Source organism: Coloeus monedula, assembly GCF_965178545.1.
Source record: "Coloeus monedula genome assembly, chromosome: 15".
NCBI lineage: Eukaryota > Metazoa > Chordata > Aves > Passeriformes > Corvidae > Coloeus > Coloeus monedula.
In genome coordinates, this window is record NC_138795.1 from 9,568,163 (window position 1) to 9,587,091 (window position 18,929).

The 18,929-nt window shown below is 54.5% G+C and overlaps 1 protein-coding gene across 1 annotated transcript; it reads left to right on the plus strand.

Moving 5' to 3' along the window:
• Nucleotides 1-1,308: 1,308 nt before the first annotated feature.
• On the plus strand, nucleotides 1,309-16,397 carry PITX1 (paired like homeodomain 1; the record flags this gene model as incomplete). Its single annotated transcript, XM_082291786.1, has 4 exons — nucleotides 1,309-1,395; nucleotides 10,018-10,199; nucleotides 12,972-13,177; nucleotides 15,858-16,397. The coding sequence occupies exons 2-4, from the start codon at nucleotides 10,037-10,039 to the stop codon at nucleotides 16,395-16,397; spliced, it is 909 nt and encodes a 302-aa protein (XP_082147912.1). The 5' UTR covers nucleotides 1,309-1,395; nucleotides 10,018-10,036.
• Nucleotides 16,398-18,929: the final 2,532 nt, after the last annotated feature.

Sequence of the window (18,929 nt, forward strand, 5' to 3'; positions counted from 1 at the left end):
TGAATGAGCTGTGCCCCACTGCTGGGCCATCTGCAAGACTGGTGGGACACAGGGTGTCTCCCCAGCTTCTCAGGCAGACAGGCAGCCTGGGAAGCTCCCTTCCATCCTCAACATGTAAACATCTGCTGGAGGAAGACTTTTCTCCTAATAACACATCATTAAACATTGATTTAAAGACAATCATCTCCCCTCTCTTCAGTTTCACAGCACCTTTAAAACAGCTGTTAGGCTGCAGAGGGGATGATCAGCTGAACAGGAAACACATTGTTAGCTCCCAGCATTAAAACAGTAGAATGCATTAATTTATGAGCTCCTACTCCCTCTCCAAAAGTTTTATTATGTTACTATCACCTTGATGTGCTGGTAGGCCCCAGTGCCAAAGCCTCTTTCACACAGTATGTGCCATCCTAAATTACAGGCTGGGTGCCTCCTGGAACTGCCTTTGGAAAACTGGAGTAAACCAGCGAGCACTGAAGTTAATATTATCTTACAGGCTAACAACCGGCTAATGCTCGACATGTGAATCCCATTTACTTCTTCTCTCTATAACAAATGGCAAGTGTGGGACTGGACTGTTCCTGATTTTATGCTATTTATCTTTCTGATCCATTCCACACTAGTTGTCCTTGGTTTTCAACTACAGCTATAGCCTGTGTACGAGTGTGTGACCTGCTCTACTTAGGAAAGTGTAAGGCTGCTGCCATGTTTGCTTGGTCACTGCATGACTTCTGTGTTTTTCTCTTGAGAGGGAACCTTCCAGGGATAGGAATGAGAAGTGCAGTGTCTGAAACTCCAGAAGCATCCCTGGAAAATTGAAGTGGACCAAGGCCCTGGGAATGAGCAGTGAGCTCAGTGTGCCTGTATCACCCAAGCAAGCATCTCCCAGAGTCCTGCATCCTCCAGCCTGTCCAGCCCTGGCTGCTAACCGCAGCCTTCCCTGGGGTGCTCAGCGCTGCGCATCCAGCTCCACAGTGAGGTCCTGAAACAGGAGAGTATTTCGGGGCGGGGGGGAAGTAAAAAAAAGTGGCCATTCCTTGTCCCTGCCCCCTCGGACAAAAGCCCCAACCGGGAGGAAATGAAGAGGGCAGGGGCCGTGTAACCAGGAGCACGAAGCCGCTCCCCGAGAGAGGCTCGGCCACGCGGGAGTCGCGGGACGCGGGGGGCCGGGCCCGGAGATGCCTTCGGCGGCAGGACGGAGGTGCGGGGCGGCCAGCGCCGCCGGTCTCCCGGTGCGGGCGGCCCTGCCCCCGGCCCTCCCCCGTCTGCGGCACCCTGGGACGGGGCTGACGTCAGGAGGAGACGGGGAAATCTCCCAAGAAAAGCCTGGAGCGGCGGCCGGGGCGCGCACAGCGCCCGCCGGGCCCGGCACCCCGCCGCCGCCGCGCGCACCGCCCGGTGAGTTGCCCCACGCGCGTCCCGCCGCGCCCGGCCCGCCCCACGCGTGTCGCCGCCCGTCCCTCCCGGCCGGCCCCGTGCGCCCGGCCCGCCCCCCACGCGTGCGCCCCGCTCCCCGGCCCGCCCCACGCCGCGAGTGCCCGCGCCCGTCCCGCGGAGCCGTCCTGCCCCCGAGCCGCGCTCGCCTCCTCCGGGCCCCCGCGGCGGCCGCGGGACCGCGGGCGCGGCCGGAGGTGCGGAGCGCTCCGGGACTACGAGACAAAGCCGAGCCGGGACGAGCTGCCGGCGCCGGGAGCGCCCCTCACCGCGGCCTCGCCTCGCCTCCCTCCCCGCGCTCCCCGCTCCGCTCTCCGCGCAGTCCTTGACATCTTTATACCGTGTATAAATTCTTTCGGGGCCTCTGCGCTTCGTCAGCTCTGACAAATGCGCTGGGAAAAGCAATTCCAGAGGGGTTACCTCATTTTAAAATTTTTTTATGTGTATATATATATATATATTTAATTTTTTTTTTCCAAACGCAGCGTAACGTTTCCAGCCCCCAGCGCTGCTTCTCGGGGCGCTCCGCGGCTCATCCCCGGTACGCTCGGCGGGGGAGGCCGGTGGCGGCAGCGCCGGGTGCTGCAGCGATGCCCGAAGCCTCGGGCGGCCCCGGCGGGGCTGGAGCTCCCCAGGACGAGCCGGGGATGTGGGTGATGCGGACCGGGGCTGCGCGGTGCCTCAGCGGGGCTGCGCTGCCGCGGCGAAGAGACGGCTGCTGCCGGGGGTGCGCAGGGCGGGCGGGCGGAGAGACCCTGGGCCGTCGATGAATTTTCCTTTTCAGGAAAACAATATTCTGCAGCCCCTCTCCTTTCCATTTTTTGGTTTGTTGTTTTTTGGGTTTTTTTTTTTTTTCCTAATTTAAAAAATAGGCACCATCTTTGGGAAGTACATATATCGCGGGTTTCGAGCAGCTTCTGCAGCGGAGTAAAGTCCGGGAACTGGGGGAGAAATGTTTTTTCTCCGCGTGTTAACCCCGCTTAAATGGACGTGAGGAATGTCCACCGATGTTATCTTTCGTGGATTTCGTTTTTATTCTCGCGTTAAAAACTTTGGCACTAGGCGAGTCTTCTATTCTTTCTAGTATTTTCTATTATTTCGTCGTCTTTCCCCAAATTTTGCCAACTACGCTGCAGACAAACACAAAGTACGAGTCACGAATTGAACATAAAAGGATACAAAGTGCTTGAATCGAGAACCTAGATGACGTTAGCTTTTTTTAAATAACAATTTTAAAATATGTGTTTTCCACTTAACAAACCAAAGTCCATGTTCTCCAGGTTATTCCCTGCGCCAGTTCCAGCCGCCTATATAAAAACTGACTTCCAAATATTTCCTGAGGTCTACTTCACTGGCAGAACTTCCCCAAAAATCCTTCATTTGCCTGAAATATGAACAAAGTCCTTGGAAATCCCGCGCTGGAACCGTGGCCACATTTCCCTGGGAAAGTTTTAGACGAGTTAGAGGCGCCTGAGACTAAGGCAGATTTTTCCTACTGCAACCCACCGCCGAACAATAAGCTGGTGGCTCTGCCACCTCTCCTTTACAGTGCGTTTTATTGTTCATGCAAGTGTTATTATGAAAACGTATTTCCAAATATATATATATATATCTCCTTCTTATCGAGTTTAAAGAAGGGAGCACATTTCTCCCAGAAAATGACCGCAGATGAAACAATTCATTATTTCCTTCCCGTAATGAACGGCTCGGACATATATTGCTTCTAAATAACAAAAGGGGAGGAGAAAACATTCTCTAGTAAAGCCGAATTCCTTCGTTAGACCGCCTCCTAAACGTGCTAATAAAACTAATTCGTTTTATTTGCCCTGAACTTTTATATCTAACCCGGTGCGCTGATTAGCACAGCCCTCTGGAAGGCGGTATGTTCCTATCTCTCCCCGAGATGTGCCCGTTAAGATACGGCCGTTCCCACAATGAAACTGGAAAGAAAAGTGTCCCGTGCCTTTATCTCGGCGGTGTTTGCTCCTGGGGCAGTGGAAATGAGCGGAGCTGTGCCGAGAGCAGCGCGGTGCTGCCGAGCAGCGGGGCGAGATCAGCCCTTTGGGGAGAAATAAGAAAAAAGTCAGAAGAAAAATTTGAAAGGAGAGAGGGAAAAATATATATATATGGGGAGGGGCGACGAGGAGAAGGAAAGAAAGTAAGAGAAAAATTTAAAAGAAAAAATATAAAGGGAGGGGGGGGAATAATATAGAAGATAAAATGAATGTGCTCAAAAGTTAATTATTTCTCTGATTTTGCATTTTAAGGCAGGAAATGTGTAGGTCTTGCAGAGATTCGCTGCTGTTCTAAGCACATTAAAGAGTCCAGCGCATTATTAGAATACTTCAGCCCTTCAGGAAATGTCCTGTTGAAGGGAAATGTGTTTCTCCCATCCAAATGCTGGAGCAATTAAGAGGTTGCTCGCCCAGAACAAGGTGGGGGAAACCCACAAGGAAACCTGATGTCGTTCATTCTAAATGCAGCCTCTTTTTTCTCCTGAAGAAGAGTCTTCAACAAATACCAACGGAGTGCCCGGGCCTCTGATTATCCCGTTTCAGAGGAATCTTTTTGAGCCCACAAAAGAGCCACATTTCGGGATCTAAAGATGCACAGAGTAATATGAGCAGGCTGCCTAGCAAACTCCGGTGCCCCTTCCTCTGTCAATTAATCAGAAAAGCATGTTCGCTCTGCCCAGAGAGGGAATTGTGTGGCTATATTGTGATTTTTCCCCTCTTTTTCCCCCACCTGGGAAAAAAAAAAAAAAAAAAAACATATTCCTGAGCTGTCCATCCTCCGATGTTTCATTGCAGTGCACTGACACTCTCCCGCTCACATCAGGTTTATCAGAGATAAATCCAAACCGTGGCTAGCAGCAAATTCATATTTTCTTGGAGCAGAGTTCAGTGCCTGTGGTCTGACGGATGCGAAGAGGGCTGGGAGGCATCTCCTGGCAAGGGTGAGACTGTGCCGGCAAGGGTTTGAGGGGAAAAAGAAGTTGTCCCAGATCGGACAACTACGAAATAGTTTTATTTTCGGGGTGCTGGTAGAATGACGGCCGAAGTGAACCAGCACCATCCCACCCCACCCCCGGCTGCTTCCAGCTGCAGAAACCCGAATAAGAAAACCGTTTCTCCAGCCGTCAGTCCCTGCATTTCAAGAAAGCCTTGGGGTATCATTTGTATCTGTCAGAAAACATTAAGCCTTCAACTTTTTCATCCCGGGTTTTTTCAAGCGCTGCCGCTGGCCGCCGCGCCCGGGGAGCCCCGGAGAGGGATGCGGATGGCGGGGTGGGGGGACAGCCTCGGGTGTCCCAGGTGCCCCGGGAAGTGTCCCGGACCAAACACCTCCTTGTGTGTTTCCCCCATGTGTTTCAGTGGCGGGGAGAGCCGAGGTGGTGGGGCAGAGTCGGCCGGACCGAGGGGAGCGGGATGGGGCAGGGAGGCAGTGGGAGGCCGGGGGGGCCGAGGGAGGCCGCTGGAGACCCTCCTGCAGAGCATCCGCGGAGCGGAGGGGCCCTGCGCTCCCGCGGAAGGCGGAGGCTTGGCCGACATACGGAGGGACGAAGGCTACGGGTCCAAAAGGGGCTGATTTCGTTTTGCTGTACTTCTTAGGAAAATTGCTGTCCTGGCTGCGGAGAGGAGGACAGGCCGGCCGGGAGCCAGCGTAATTTTCCACCTTCCCCTCCTGAGCGATTTAACACGCACTTCAGGCTGGGATTCTTCCCTCTCTCTGCTTCCCTCTCCATCCGGCCCTTGGCGGACCCGGCTCTTGCTCCGCTCTGGGGTTAGGGTTAGGTCGGGAGATTCGGGGGCTCCTTTCACCGTTTTGGGGTTTTATTTCCTTTTCCCTTCAGGCCGGGGCCGCGGTCGCGCGGAGAGAGCAGAGCTTTGCCTTGCGCGGGGGCGTAAACGCGGATCTCCACCTTGTGCGTAAGGGTCGTGCTTTTCACTTGGGGTGATGCTGTTTTGGGTCAGGACACCCCCGAAACATTTCCCCGATGGACACCACTCCCACGGTACAGCGCAACAACAACGCCCGCCCCCCGCAGTGCGCTCCATATTCTGCAGGGCATCGCGCAGTCCTGTGCACACTCGAGCACGCATCCCCAGTCCCTACTTCTTCCGACACGCGTGGGCATCCCGTGGGTCAGAGACACGCATCAGCAAAGGCATGCCCGCTGGGCATTTTTTGGATGGTTCTGTTATTAAAAGTTGTTTTCCTGCAGCAGCTCCTGCCTCCTGGGTTCAATGAAGGGAGCGCCGGGGGAGGTTGGCTGGCTTGGTTTGGGCTTGGTTTGGCTGGGATTGCATTGTTTGGGTTTGGCTTGGCTTGGTCTGGTTGCTTTCGTTGTGGTTTGGTTTGGTTTGGTTTGGTTTGGTTTGGTTTGGTTTGGTTTGGTTTGGTTTGGTTTGGTTTGGTTTGGTTTGGTTTGACTGAGCTGACTTGAGTTTGGCTGAGCTGGGTTGGGTTTGGTTGGACTAAATTTGTTTGAGTTGGATTTGTTTGGACGGCGTTGGGCTGGGTGTAGGTGAACTGAATTTAGTTGAGTTTGCATTGGAGGGCTTCTCCCTTCTCTCTTGCCTCACTGCAGCTCTATTTTTGAGAGGGCTTCCATCTCTTCCCGGGTAGAGGCGTGCTTGGGAGGAGATGTCTTCATTTTTGTAACAATTCCCAACAATTTATAGACTGAATCTGAGTTTATACAACGTTAATAAATCTGAAAAGGAAAAGCTGGCAGAGACTGAACTTCACCAGCTGATATACGGCCCAGGTGGTTTGGCATTGGCTGCAACCACCGCAACCAGCCGGGGATGGGAGCCCCTCTCCGAAAGTAGGGACTCCCTTCAGACACCTGGGAGTGACACGGCTCTGTCCCCTTGGGGCCGCCAGAGTCCCGCTCTCGGACAGACGTGTCTCTTCTTCATGGGGCTGTCACTGGTGTGACCAGCGGTGATTTATTTCCAAGCGCCATCCTTAGTTCTGGGGTTATTCATAGTAGGAGGAAGCGGAGCGGTTTATTTGCGGGTTTCCAACCTTTTACAGATCCTTGACGCACTCCCCAGCCAGGGAGCGCGGTGGCTGCGCGGGCGCGGAGCGGCGGTGCTCTCCAGCCACCCCACGCGGAGCGTCCCCACGCAAAGTTGTCCCGCCACCCCGTGTCCCCGCCGGAGCTCGGCGGGTCCCGCTCGGCCCCGGCCCCACCCTCCCTCCCTCCGCCTCTGCCCGGCCCTTCCCACGCCCACGCAGGTCGCGGCTCCCCAGGGACGTCCTGGGGGCTGCTGCGGCCCCTCCTCCTTCCCGCAGCTCCCTCAGCCCCCCGCGAGGCGGTGGGAGAAGGGGAACCCGAGCCCGGTGCCCCCGTCCTGCCCAACCCGTGGGGCCGCTGGGCCGCTTTCAAGTCCCGGGAGGAGCAGCCAGCTCCGAGTGGGACATCAAGGCTTGCCTTGCTCGTGGCCTGCCTGAAAGGTGAGGAGTGACGTCAGAGAGTCAGCGAATGACGTCACGCGAATGGACCCGTGACGAGGCACCTAGTGGAAGGAGTTGCCGGCAGAGAGATGTCCTCGCCATCACGAAACAGAGCGCGCTTGGACGGGAGGAAAGAGGAGACAGCGCAGATCTGGGGATGACTGCTCTGGGGGCACGCTCTCTTGTCGTGACATAAGTGTCGTGACCAGCAACGGGAATAACCGGGAGGATTTGGCTCTATGCTGTAGGACTGTGTCCGCTCCACAGAGCGCAGAGCGAGAGGATGCCTTTAAATCCACGAAAAGACAGATGAGACACACAGAGAAGACAGATACATGGTATAGATAAAATAGATATAGATTAGGTAGATCGATGATACATTCTCCCACTGCCAACCCGTGCGCAGGTGTGCAGTAAATGCCCGCCCACACCACGGCCCGAGCGCGGACACTCGTGGGGACGGTCAGGAGAGGACCAGGAGCTGCTCTGGCTCCCGAGGGCCAGCCCGTTACTCTCTATTTAGGGGCGGTATCGGGGAATGTCTGCCCCGGTGACACCTCAGGAGGAACTGAGAGCTGCGATCGCCCTGGGAGACATCCGGACCCGGCATTACCGCGGCCGCCGCCTCGGCAGAATCCTGCCGGTGCCCGGGCAGAGCCTATCTTTGCGCCCAGCAGGGAGAAATTGAACCTAGAACGAATCTTTTAAAACTAGATTTTATAGAAGAGAACAAAAACTGTAATTAAGCGCATTATTTTTAAAAAGGAAAATTAAAACGAACGGAAAATGCTGCCTCTGGTTCAGAGGCTGCTGTGAGCAGTGGGTTTAAGAGCAGTGGGAGCGGAGCTGGACTGTTGACAGACTCGTGGAATCATAGAACCATCAAGGTTGAAAAAGACCCTTAAGGTCAACGAGTCCCACCGCCTCCCTCCAGCACGTCCCGCTGGGCTCCATCCCCCTTCCGCCGAGGGTGAGGGAGCCCCCGCACGCCGACCCCGGGCTGCCGCCCACGGAAATAAAGGGAAAAAATGGGACTGTGAAGGGTCTCAGACACGATGCACGTTTGCAGTCTATTCACCTCCCTCCCCCTTGGGAGAAAGGCCGTTCCCACCCCTTGCTTCTCACACGGGAGGAGGTCTCCATCCTTCCCGTGCCTGTGGGCTCCTGCATCAGCTGAACCCCTCGAGGCCCAGAGACCCTTGTAAATATTTTCATTTTAAACCACGTCCATCTTAAATAGCCCCGAGGTTGTCTGGTTCACCTCGGGTGCTCGAAATTCCCAGTCGTTTGCAGACTCCTGAGCGAAGTTCAACCAGGAGCGGCGAACAGACAGAAAGACATCAAGATGTCACAAAAAAAAAAAAAAAAAAAAAAAAAAAGCTCGTGAGAGCTGACCCTGACAGCACCCGCACGTACATCCCCTGAACGGTGCTTAAGACCAGAGGTGAAGGGGTTGGGAGCTTTGAGCTCCCCCCGCCTGGGGTCCCCGGGCCTTGCGGGGCATTGCCGGGGGTGAAGGGCGGGCCCGACTCCATCACCCCAGCGGGGTCGGAAAAAGCCTGCGCGGCTGGAGCACTGCTTCCCTCCACTTTTCCACAAAACAGTTCAAAAGTTCTCTCCCACATCTTTACTTGATTTGAAAGCAAAATAGTGTCAGGATAGATCAGTTAAAGTGAGACAAGAAAGGAGAGAGGAGAGAGGGTCCTTTCCCCAGGCAGTCACAGCCATGGTCTTCCTCCCTTTTCCCTTCCTCCCTTTCCCCTCACCCCCGCTACCCGCGGTTCCCACCTTCCTTCCCCCGTGGGTTTTTCCACTTCGCCAAAATACCGAGGTGTTATCCAGGAAGGCTAAGGCCGTATCCCGGCCTGCGTGGGCAGCACCGGGGACCAGCCCTGCTCCACACGCCCCTGCATCGGGACAGGGTGCACAGGTGACCGACGCAGGAGAGGGGGTCTGCCGAGGAGGAGTGGGGGTGTCTCCCACCCCCTCCCCGCCGGCTGCCCCGGCCTCCGGACTGGCAGAATCGCAGAGACCCCTCTCGAGGGTCACGGCGAGTTCGGCTGCAGCAGGAAAATTATTTGTTATTAATCATGTGCTGAAAGATGATGTGATGGGAGAGATGGCACTGCCGCTGCTCCCCGAGCTGCGTTCCCCCGGCCGCCAGGCAGGGTCTGGGCAGCATTGTTATAACCCCTGCAGCCTGGAAAATTATGTTTAAAAAGGTTAAAAACAGTTTAGACACAGCCCACAGCCCAAGCACCCCTCCAGGAACATATTCCCCGTGGGACTGAAACACGCGCTGGGGTCACTCAGCCCCGCACAGAGATGCTGAGGGATGCGCGGGTGCACATCCACTGCAGCGTGCGGAGGTTCCGCGGGTCGTGAGGCCCAGCCTGGAAGGGTGTGGGCATACCCGTGGAGATGCCGTGCTGCGCGGGGGCACAACCTGCGCGCTGCCGGGTGGTAGGGGACTATGGAGGGGGGCGAACTGACGGGGTGCTGGGGGCGGGCGGGGGGTCCCCAGAGGATTGTTCACCTTTCCATTCGTTTGTGAAATATTTTTAATACATCACCGAGTTTGGGGGAGGCGGCGGGTGAAGAGGAAGGAGGGCATCCCCGAAGGAGCCGCGGCCAGGCGGCGGGGGCCGGGCAGGGGCGGCGGGGCCCGCAGGTCTGGCCGCGGGCGCGCAAGGGGCGCGGATGGCGGGGAGCGCGGAGGCAGGTCCCGCGCGGCCGGGCTGGGCCAGCGCTAGATGGAGTGATGCATGAGCGAGACGGGGAGGTTTTAACCTTCAGGGGGAGGAGCCCCGTTTAACTACAGGCATTTGTTCTAGGGCAGGTCACTTTAATCTCTTTAGCTTTAAACTGTCCAACTCGCAACTCGCGTTTCTCTGTAAGGGATCTTTACCACTTCCCTGCCTATGCGGCCGGAGCGCCGTGCCTCTCCCCAGCAGAGACAACCACCTTCCAGGCACTGCCCAGATTGCTTCCGACACCCTTAAAATAATACTGTTAGTAATAAGTGGATTTGCTTTTGTTTTTTGTTGATTTTTTTTTCTTCCTAAAAAAAAAGCTCCTTGTTCCTTTCTGTGTGGAATAAACACCTGCAAACTCCCCCAGGCAGCCCGGCGCCCCTGCCATGGATTCCTTTAAAGGTGGAATGAATTTGGAGAGACTGCCTGAGAGCTTGAGACCCCAACCCTCCCATGACATGGCTTCCAGCTTCCATTTGCAAAGATCCTCGGAACCCAGAGACCCGATCGACAACTCAGCCAGTGAATCCTCCGACACGGAGGTGCCAGGTAACCCTCCCCCTCCCCGCGCCCCCGCGGCCCCGGCCCGCTCCCCCCGCGCTGCTTCCCCCTCCCCACGGCGCCTTCCCTCCGCGGGGCGGCCGGGGGTGCTGTGCCTGCACCCCCCGCGCAACCGGAGCCGATGGAGGGACAAGGGTGAGCAAGAGCTGCCGGTGATCGCGGCGCCTCCATCCCAACCGAACCCCGGGAACCGGAGCGGGGGGAAGGGGCCTTCCTGGAGCTGCCTTCCCCGCCGTGCCCGGGGCTGACAGCCCGTCGGGAGGACACATGGCTCCATGGTCCCGTCCCAGGAGCTGCTTTCTTTGATTTCTTTTATTTATTTTTAAATAAAAACTGCAGTTATTAACTGATGGGATCGAGAGGAAGGGGGGGCTCTTCAGGGAGTGCGGTTTTGCCGGATGTTTCTGAAATAATGTCAGCTCTTGCCCGGGTTTATTTTCCAGCTCGGGTGGTGCAGAAATGGAAAAAGATCTCTCTGACAGCGAAAAAAAAACTTTAAAAAAGAAAGAAAGGGCAGGCAGAGCCGGAGAGGCAGCGTGAGGCCAAGGCAGGCAGCGCGGGCTGCTGTGGAGGGGATGTGCGCGGCCGCAGAGAGGTTTTGCGTGGGGGCTGAGCGCTTTCCCCGCAGGAAAAGGGAAGGATCCCCATGCCCTGACCACCGTGTGCGAGGGCTGCAGGGAACGCTGTGCTCTCTCAGATTGCATTTAATTAAAACAACAACATTTTTAGAGTGACAAGGGAAAAGTAGAAGAAAGGAACAAAAGCTTCAGGAAGGAGTGTGATATTCCTTCTCCAGCAAGACCGTTTCAAAGGGAGTTTATGTTTTATATAATTTTAATTTTCTAATAGATGTTGTTGCTCCTCGGAGTCTTAGCAGGTCTCATAACCTAGAGAGTGGCTGTGGTAAGAGTCGGTCCCGAAGTGGCACTCGGTGATAAAGAGGTTTTGGGTTGTGCCTCCCGGCCTGATTCGCAAACAAAGTTAGGGACCGGCGTCTGGAAGGGACTCTGAGATTAGAGGGGATTATTGGAGATTAGAGAGGGAGATTTGCTCCATTTTGCCCTACCCCTGTGTGTGACCCCTCGGTGCTGCAGGAGGGCTGAGGAGCTGCCTGCCTTTCTTCTCTGAGAAGCTGCAAAATACTTTCAGATTTTAATATTTTTTTTTAATGGAAAAAAAAGAAAGTTACAAAAGACGATTAAAGATGCCTTGCCTTACGATTTGGAATTGTATCACAGCCCTGCGCTGAGGCCGGATTTTTAGGGAAGACAGGGAGGGTTAAAGTCAGCGCTGGGCGAGGGCCCGCAGCCGGAGCCCATCGGGACCACTGCCGCTTCCCGATCGCCTCCCGCTCCCTCTCGGCCCGGTTTATCCGAGCTGTTCCCAGCCGAAAGCGGGAGAATTTGTTTTGGCGGCGGAGGTTATTTTTGTTTGTTTCGCCGCCGCCGCCGGGCCATGCGGCTCGGCCGGTCTGGGGACCAGGGGCCTGGGGCGATGGGGTCTGTGCTGTGAGGCCTTGGTTGCCTCAAAGCCGGAGAGCCATCGGCCCCTTTTGGGTGTCCACTGAGCAGCTGAGGTTCGCTCGCACCCTCACCCCTTTCGCTGTGGAGGGTTCCCAGCGTGGTGCTTTTCAAAGGTGACTTTGCAAGGACGAGTCCTCCCGGGCTCTGGATTCAGCACGCGATTATTTTTAGACTCCCGCTTACCTCGCAGAGGTCGGAGTTGTAGAAATGCCCCCGGGCCCGCCGGGGAGAAAACCCTCTGAAAGGGGATTTTAAAAAAACCCTCTTAAAAGGAGGAGAAAAAAAAACCTCTAAAAGGAAAAACTCGCGGCGGTTTTTCCCTTCTGCAGCAGCAGGACCGAGGCCGGGGGTTGGCCGCGGCCCCCGGCCCTGCACGGCCCGGCCGCACCTTTCCTGCGCCGCCGGGGCCCAGCCCGGGAGCACTTTGGTTGAGCCCCTTCAGTCGCTCTCCGAGCGCTTCAGCCGGCACAAACCGGGCCGAAACCCGGGCTTGGAGAGCCAGAGAGCCCGTTACGGGAGGGGGGAGAGGGGGCTCGCAGGGCCAGTGTTGGATTCCTGCTCCCAGCCCGCGCAAATCCCGGCCAGGAAAACCTTCCTCGGTGGTTCTTTTTTTCTTTCCTTCTTTCGATATGATTTTTGCGGAGGGCTTCGCTCAGCCCTGTGTTAAAATAAACACCAAAATCCTAAAAGATGAGGAATAAAATGGTTATGAAAAGAGAATGAAGTGGGGGAGCGGAGAGGGGCCTTTTGCAATTAACTGCTCTTGGGTTTTCCACCCCTACCCTTCCAAAGTTTCCAGTCGCGGCCGAGCACAACAAAGACAATGGAGCAAAGATCACGCCTTGGTTTGGAGGGAGCTAGAAGGTGCCGTAGAAAGGCGGAGCGGCCGGTGATGCGGGGACCCCGCTCCCCACGAATGCACTCACCTCTCGGGCCTGCTTCGAGCCGCTCTGAGGGTCCCTCCTGCTGCGTCCCTGCGTGCCGCTCCGTTCTCCTTCCCCAGCCAGCCCGGGAAAGGCCGGGTTGGGCTGCGGGGCGCTCGCTGGGTGCAGGGCCCGGCGGGACACGAGTGGGTGCCCCCACGCGTGCCTCCGGTGGGGTGGGCAGCGCTGGGTGCGGAGCGGGGGTGTCTGCCTTTGTGTGCCTGTAGTGGGAAAAAAACTACAGCAAAGAAACACAAAACAAAAAAAAAGGAAAAACGAATAAACCAACCATCCCCAACCCGACCCCCTCGCAGAAAAAGAGCGTAGCGGCGAGCAGAAAAACGAGGACGGGGCCGCCGACGACCCGGCGAAGAAGAAGAAGCAGCGGCGGCAGCGGACCCACTTCACCAGCCAGCAGCTGCAGGAGCTGGAGGCCACCTTCCAGCGGAACCGCTACCCCGACATGAGCATGCGGGAGGAGATCGCCGTCTGGACCAACCTCACCGAGCCCCGAGTCCGGGTAAGAGGGGCTGCAGTCCCGCCGGGACCGAACTCTGCTCTGGGGCCGCCGGAGGGTGGGGGGCTTGGGGAAGCTGCCCCTTCTGGGAGAGCTGCGGCGGTTTGCTCTGGGCTGGATTTTAATGACCAAAACTGGGGTCCAGGCCGGAGAGGAGAAATTCAGCTCTCGGCCACGGAGAGATGCCGCCCGGAGCGGGTCGCTACCGTCGGCCCCGCACTGGGGACCGGTTCGAAAAGTGGGCGGCGAGCGGTGCAGGGAGCAGCGAAAGGCCGGGGTGGGGAAGGGTCGGACTGTGGGGGAAAGAACCCTCTGGAGTGGTCGAAACGCGGCGCGGGGATGGAGCAAGCTCCCATCCCATCTTCCCTTTACTCTGGTTATCCCCAGTAATCGCAACGGCCATGTCCCAACAAACCACTGCCCCACGCTACTGCGGCAGCGGGATCGCGAGATCCAATCCGCACAGTGCGGGTCTCGGTGCCGGCCCTCCCGGCCGCGCATCTCCCAAGGCCGCAGGCTGTTTGCGGAGGCCGAAAGCGAAGGGCAGGGACTGGGGAGCGGTCGCAAAGTCAATACGCGCTGAAGACACAACCTTGTACCGCGAAGGCGCTGGATTTTTACACGCCTGGGAGCCGATGCCACCATATATATATATATATATATATATATATATATGGTGTATATATATACATATGGTGTACATATATACATATGGTGTACATATATATATGTATATACATATGTCCCTCTTAGCCAGACTCGAGGTTCGATAACGTTGGTGCGCACAGCGAGAAATATATAAATATATATATATGTGTGTGTGTGTGTGTATGTATGTGTATATATATACATTTCAGCAGTTTCTTAGAGAGATTTGTGAGTGAAAGATCCTGGCAGAGAACGACCGGGCCGAAGCGGCTCGGTCTCTACCGATCTATCGCTGTGTCTCTGTTTGTCCACCTCCCCTGCGCTTTTTTTCCACCCGGGACATTTCCCCGCGCGGTTTTGGTGGTGATCGCACACCACGGGACCGTGGGCTAAGCACGGGAGGAAACGGAACTGCGGTGCGAAGCCCCACCGGCCGGAAAACCCACTTTTTCTTTTTTTCTTTTCGTTTTTTGTGTTTAATTTGGCAATTAAACCTTGAGTGACCAAATCGGATTACAGAGATTCTGCTTTAAACATTTAAAGAGTAAACACCCATCTGAAACAAATGCGTCTGAAAGCATTGTCTTAATTGAGTTTAAAACAAAACAAAGCCCGAGCATTAATACTGGTTGAATATTTCAGGGAGCAAATAAAACTAAAATATGAGTTGCAATTAACATAATTTCGTTCTCCCTCTGTGTGGAAATGTTTGGGTTTGATGTTCTGAGATTGCAGATTGCAAATCTAACCTTAATTTGCTATGAGGGCCTTCCTTTAAAATGTCTAGGAGCCATAATTAAAACTATTACCCTCATTTTCAGGAAATTCCTGTCTGGAAGCACCTTCCGAGGAGTATATTACAGGTTTTGAACATGTTGGCTTTCGTTTCCTATTTATACAGGATTCTTTTTATTATTGTTATTTTTTAAAATAGACTCCGCCATCCGTTCCCCCACGGAGTTTCCATCCTCGAGCCCGGTATTTAATAATAGTTGTGCCATTTCTGCCCGGGAGGGGAGGCCCCAAGAGCCGTCCCCCGCCCCCGCCCCGGCTCCAAAGGGAGCGCAGCCTGCGCGGGGCCGGGGCCCCGGTGTCCGCAGGGAGCTCGTGGGCCCCGGTTCAGTGGAAGAAAGCCGGGGTGCCGTGGGGAGGATGCTGCAAAGGAGGCTCGCAAGCTGGGCGCAGGCGGCAGGCAGAACGATGCTGATTTTTAAACAATTTTTAAAGAATTTTGGAGCTGCCCGGCTTCCATCACGGGGGGCTCAAATGCTTTCCGGGGGCTAAATATATATGTGTATATATCTATATATCTATGTATCTATATATCTATATATCTATGTATCTATATACCTATATATCTATATATCTAAATATTAAGAGTGAGATTGGATCCGGTTTTGCATCAAACATCAGGAGCGGCCCCGCTTCTCTGTTTCCTAGTTAGGGCTGTAAATTCTCATTAGATATAAAGGCAGAGGCTGCATCTATCCGAGGGCGATGCGGGGATTGATTTTTTTTTTTAACCTAAACATACTAATCCAATCCCTTTTTTTATGATCTGTAACAGGGGACTTTTATTACACAGCATTAGCGTTCGGAAACGCGGCAGAGCCGGGGCGAGCCGGCCCTAATCAGAGCGGGACGTCTCTTCGCCCCCCGCCTGGCTCCGGGAAAGGGGCGGCGGGGGGCGGGGGACGGGGGGGACGCGGACAGCCGCGCAGGCACCCTTGGCAGAGAGGCGGCTGCGCGCATCCCGGCTGGCACATCCCGCTGGACAGAGAGGGATGCGCGCAGAGCCCGGTGTGCGCGCAGGCACCCTGCGGAGCGGGACCCCATCCCGCGGGGGCGGGGGGCGGCGGGGACAGGCGGTGCGGGGCCCCGGAGCCTGCTCTGGCATCCCGGAGGAGCTGGCCGGGCTGGGGGGAGCAGGCGCTGGGCTGCGGGTACCTGCGCGCATCTGCGCACCGTCGGCGGGGTGGGGGGCTGCTGTGGTTCCGCACTCACCGAGACGTGTCGCTCCCCCCTCCCCACGCAGGTTTGGTTCAAGAACCGCCGAGCCAAGTGGAGAAAGCGGGAGCGGAACCAGCAGATGGACCTGTGCAAGAACGGCTACGTGCCCCAGTTCAGCGGGCTGATGCAGCCCTACGACGACATGTACGCCGGCTACCCCTACAACAACTGGGCCGCCAAAAGCCTCACCCCGGCGCCGCTCTCCACCAAGAGCTTCACCTTCTTCAACTCCATGAGCCCCCTCTCCTCGCAGTCCATGTTCTCGGCGCCCAGCAGCATCCCCTCCATGAACATGCCCTCCAGTATGGGCCACTCGGCCGTGCCGGGCATGGCCAACTCCGGCCTCAACAATATCAACAACATCAGCGGCTCCTCGCTCAACTCGGCCATGTCCTCGCCGGCCTGTCCCTACGGGCCACCGGGCTCGCCCTACAGCGTCTACCGGGACACTTGCAACTCCAGCTTAGCCAGCCTCAGACTGAAATCAAAGCAGCACTCCAGTTTCGGCTACAGCAGTTTGCAAAGCCCCGGCTCTAGTCTAAACGCCTGTCAGTACAACAGTTGACGGACTTGACACAAACCACCTCCGACAAAGCACCGCCGACAAAGCAAAGCAGAAGCAAAGCGACGTTTAACGGAAAAGAAAAAAAAATTAAACCCGATGATGATTAAAAGCAAAACCCAAGCAAGTGAGAGAGGAAAAAAAATAAAATAAAGCACCACCCTCCCCCCCCCCCCAAAAAAAAAAAGCCCCCAAAACTTCCGCGGACTTCGACTGTCTAGGGAAAAAAAAAAAAATGCAAACCAACGATGAAACCAAAAAACCAGCGCTTTAAAAATACATTAAAAATAAAATAAATAAAAAAAAATACCCCGTCTAAAACCATAAACGGACCAGAAAACTTTTGCAAGAGACACCGAAATCTGGTACATGGATAAGTTGCAATTTTTTCTCTGGGTTATGCGGGTTGTATGTGTTTACTTGAACTTGCACAGGAGTCGGTAAGGCGGCCGCTGCCCCGCGGGGAGGGCGGCAGGAGGGGACGCCGCGGTGGTAAGAGCTGGTGGGACGGTTCTTGGCCGCTTGTCGCACGGGAAGAGTTTGGTTAATGTTTACCACTGCGAAACAGAATCACACTCGGAAAAAAAAAAAAAAGGTTGGTGTAACGAGGGGAGGAAAAAAAAACCAAATCGCAGAGTAGAATCTGCGGGGGGAAAATGGTTAAAATATTAGGTATGAAACTATTAAAATAATAATGACAAGGGTCAACCACTTATATAAGGTTATATTTATATCTACCGTTGCATTGTGCCGGATCATTGTCCTTGGCCGTTGAATAAACTGTTTTTAAAATGCATGATTCTTGATGTTTCTTCTTTAGTTGGAAGCTATAATCCAGTCATTCCTGATACTAAGCAGCTCAAGGTTCCTACCTCTTCATCCTTTCCAAAAGACTGCAGTATCCCTGGTTGTGAGAGAGCACAGAAACCCTTCAGCAATGCGAAAACTGTTCATCTTTTTCCCCATCCAAACTCTTATCCTGATAATGAAATTATCATTCATCTTTATTTAAATGCAGGGGGTGTTTTTTCTCTTTAAAAAGTAAAACTAAAAACCAACCCCCGTTTAGAAAGTCTAGAAAAAACGACGAAAAATGGTCTGTTATGAAGTGATTTCAGATACTGCATCTCTGCTAGAGAAACAGCGAGCCTCGGCGTCCGGAAAGGTTCTTAGCAAAGCTGAAAGCGTTCCTTGCTTTTCTAAATGTGAAGGAAAAACAAGGAACCTAAAAAATTCTTAAGGTGTTATTATCTTAAGGTGTTATTATGTAAATATAGATACTTTTACAAGTGCTTGTTGGGAAAAAACCAACAAACAAAACATGGAAATGATAAATATGATTTTTATTAATACGCATACAAAACGCATATGAAGTTTAATTGCAGGCATATTTGTTGCTTATTTTTGTCGATACTTATTACCTGTAGATGACAAAGAGACATAAAATGCACACGGTACTTCTTTCCCAGTGTATTTCACACCTGTGGTAAACGTTACGCTGGATGTTTCAATTATGCTGTTGTGGATAAGGATGCAGTATATATATTGTTTTATAAGTTATGTTTTGTGATTTTTTTTTTTTTCAAAATTAAGAGCATGGGAATAAAAAAGAAAACTTAAAAAAAAACCTAAACCGAAACGAAATCTAGAAATGCCTTTAATGTTCTTTTCTGGCTGTGTTTAAGAGAGCGACTAAACAAGAAGAAAAGCAACTGTCTGCCCCCCGCCGCGTGGTGGCATTTTGGGGAGGCCCTCCCCGCTTCCCCGGTAATTGCGCCTGCGTTCCCCTCAGCGTCCCGACAGGGAAGGAGCCCGGTTCCCTGCCCCCGCTCCCCGGGGCAGCCCCGGCAGTGGAAACCCTCCCCGGGTCTAATTTTATGGCAGACTGTTACCGCTGTTTGCCGGAGCTGGGGATCCAGCCCTCCTTGCCGCTGCACTGCTGCATCCCACCAAACCCCAACGCTCGGAGCCGTGGGTCGGGGTTTTTTTCCTCCCCAAAGAGTTAATCCCCGCACCCTGGAGCACCCCCGGTGGGTCGCAGCCCTGGCACTGCTCCTTCTCCCGCAGCCACTTGTCCCGCTTCGCTAAGGTCCGTTTTTCTCTTTTTTTCTCCAAATTCCCTGACATCTTGAATTTCAAAGGTTGTTCGATTTATTTTCCCTCTCCTTTAAGTTTTTGCAAGCACAAGGCCCTCTGATTCTACTACTATTTATTTACTATTTGATGACTACTTATTTACTAGTGCGATTACTATTAATATTTTGCCCCAAACGCCATAACTGATATAACGAATCAATGCAATTTCCGGACCAGGCGGCAGGAACAGCCATGGCCGGGGCCCTTTCCCGGCCCAAACGCGCTGTTTGCGCGGCCGCGGATGGCCCCGTTCCCGGAGGATCGCAGTTCTCTGTGCCCCGGGCGGTCCCGCGCCCGTCCCGGGGCTGGGGGGCTGCGCAAGGGTTTTGTTCCCAACGCGGGGGCTCAGCAGAGCGGATCTGAGTCTCCGCGGCTACTCCATCCCTCACTACAGCCAGG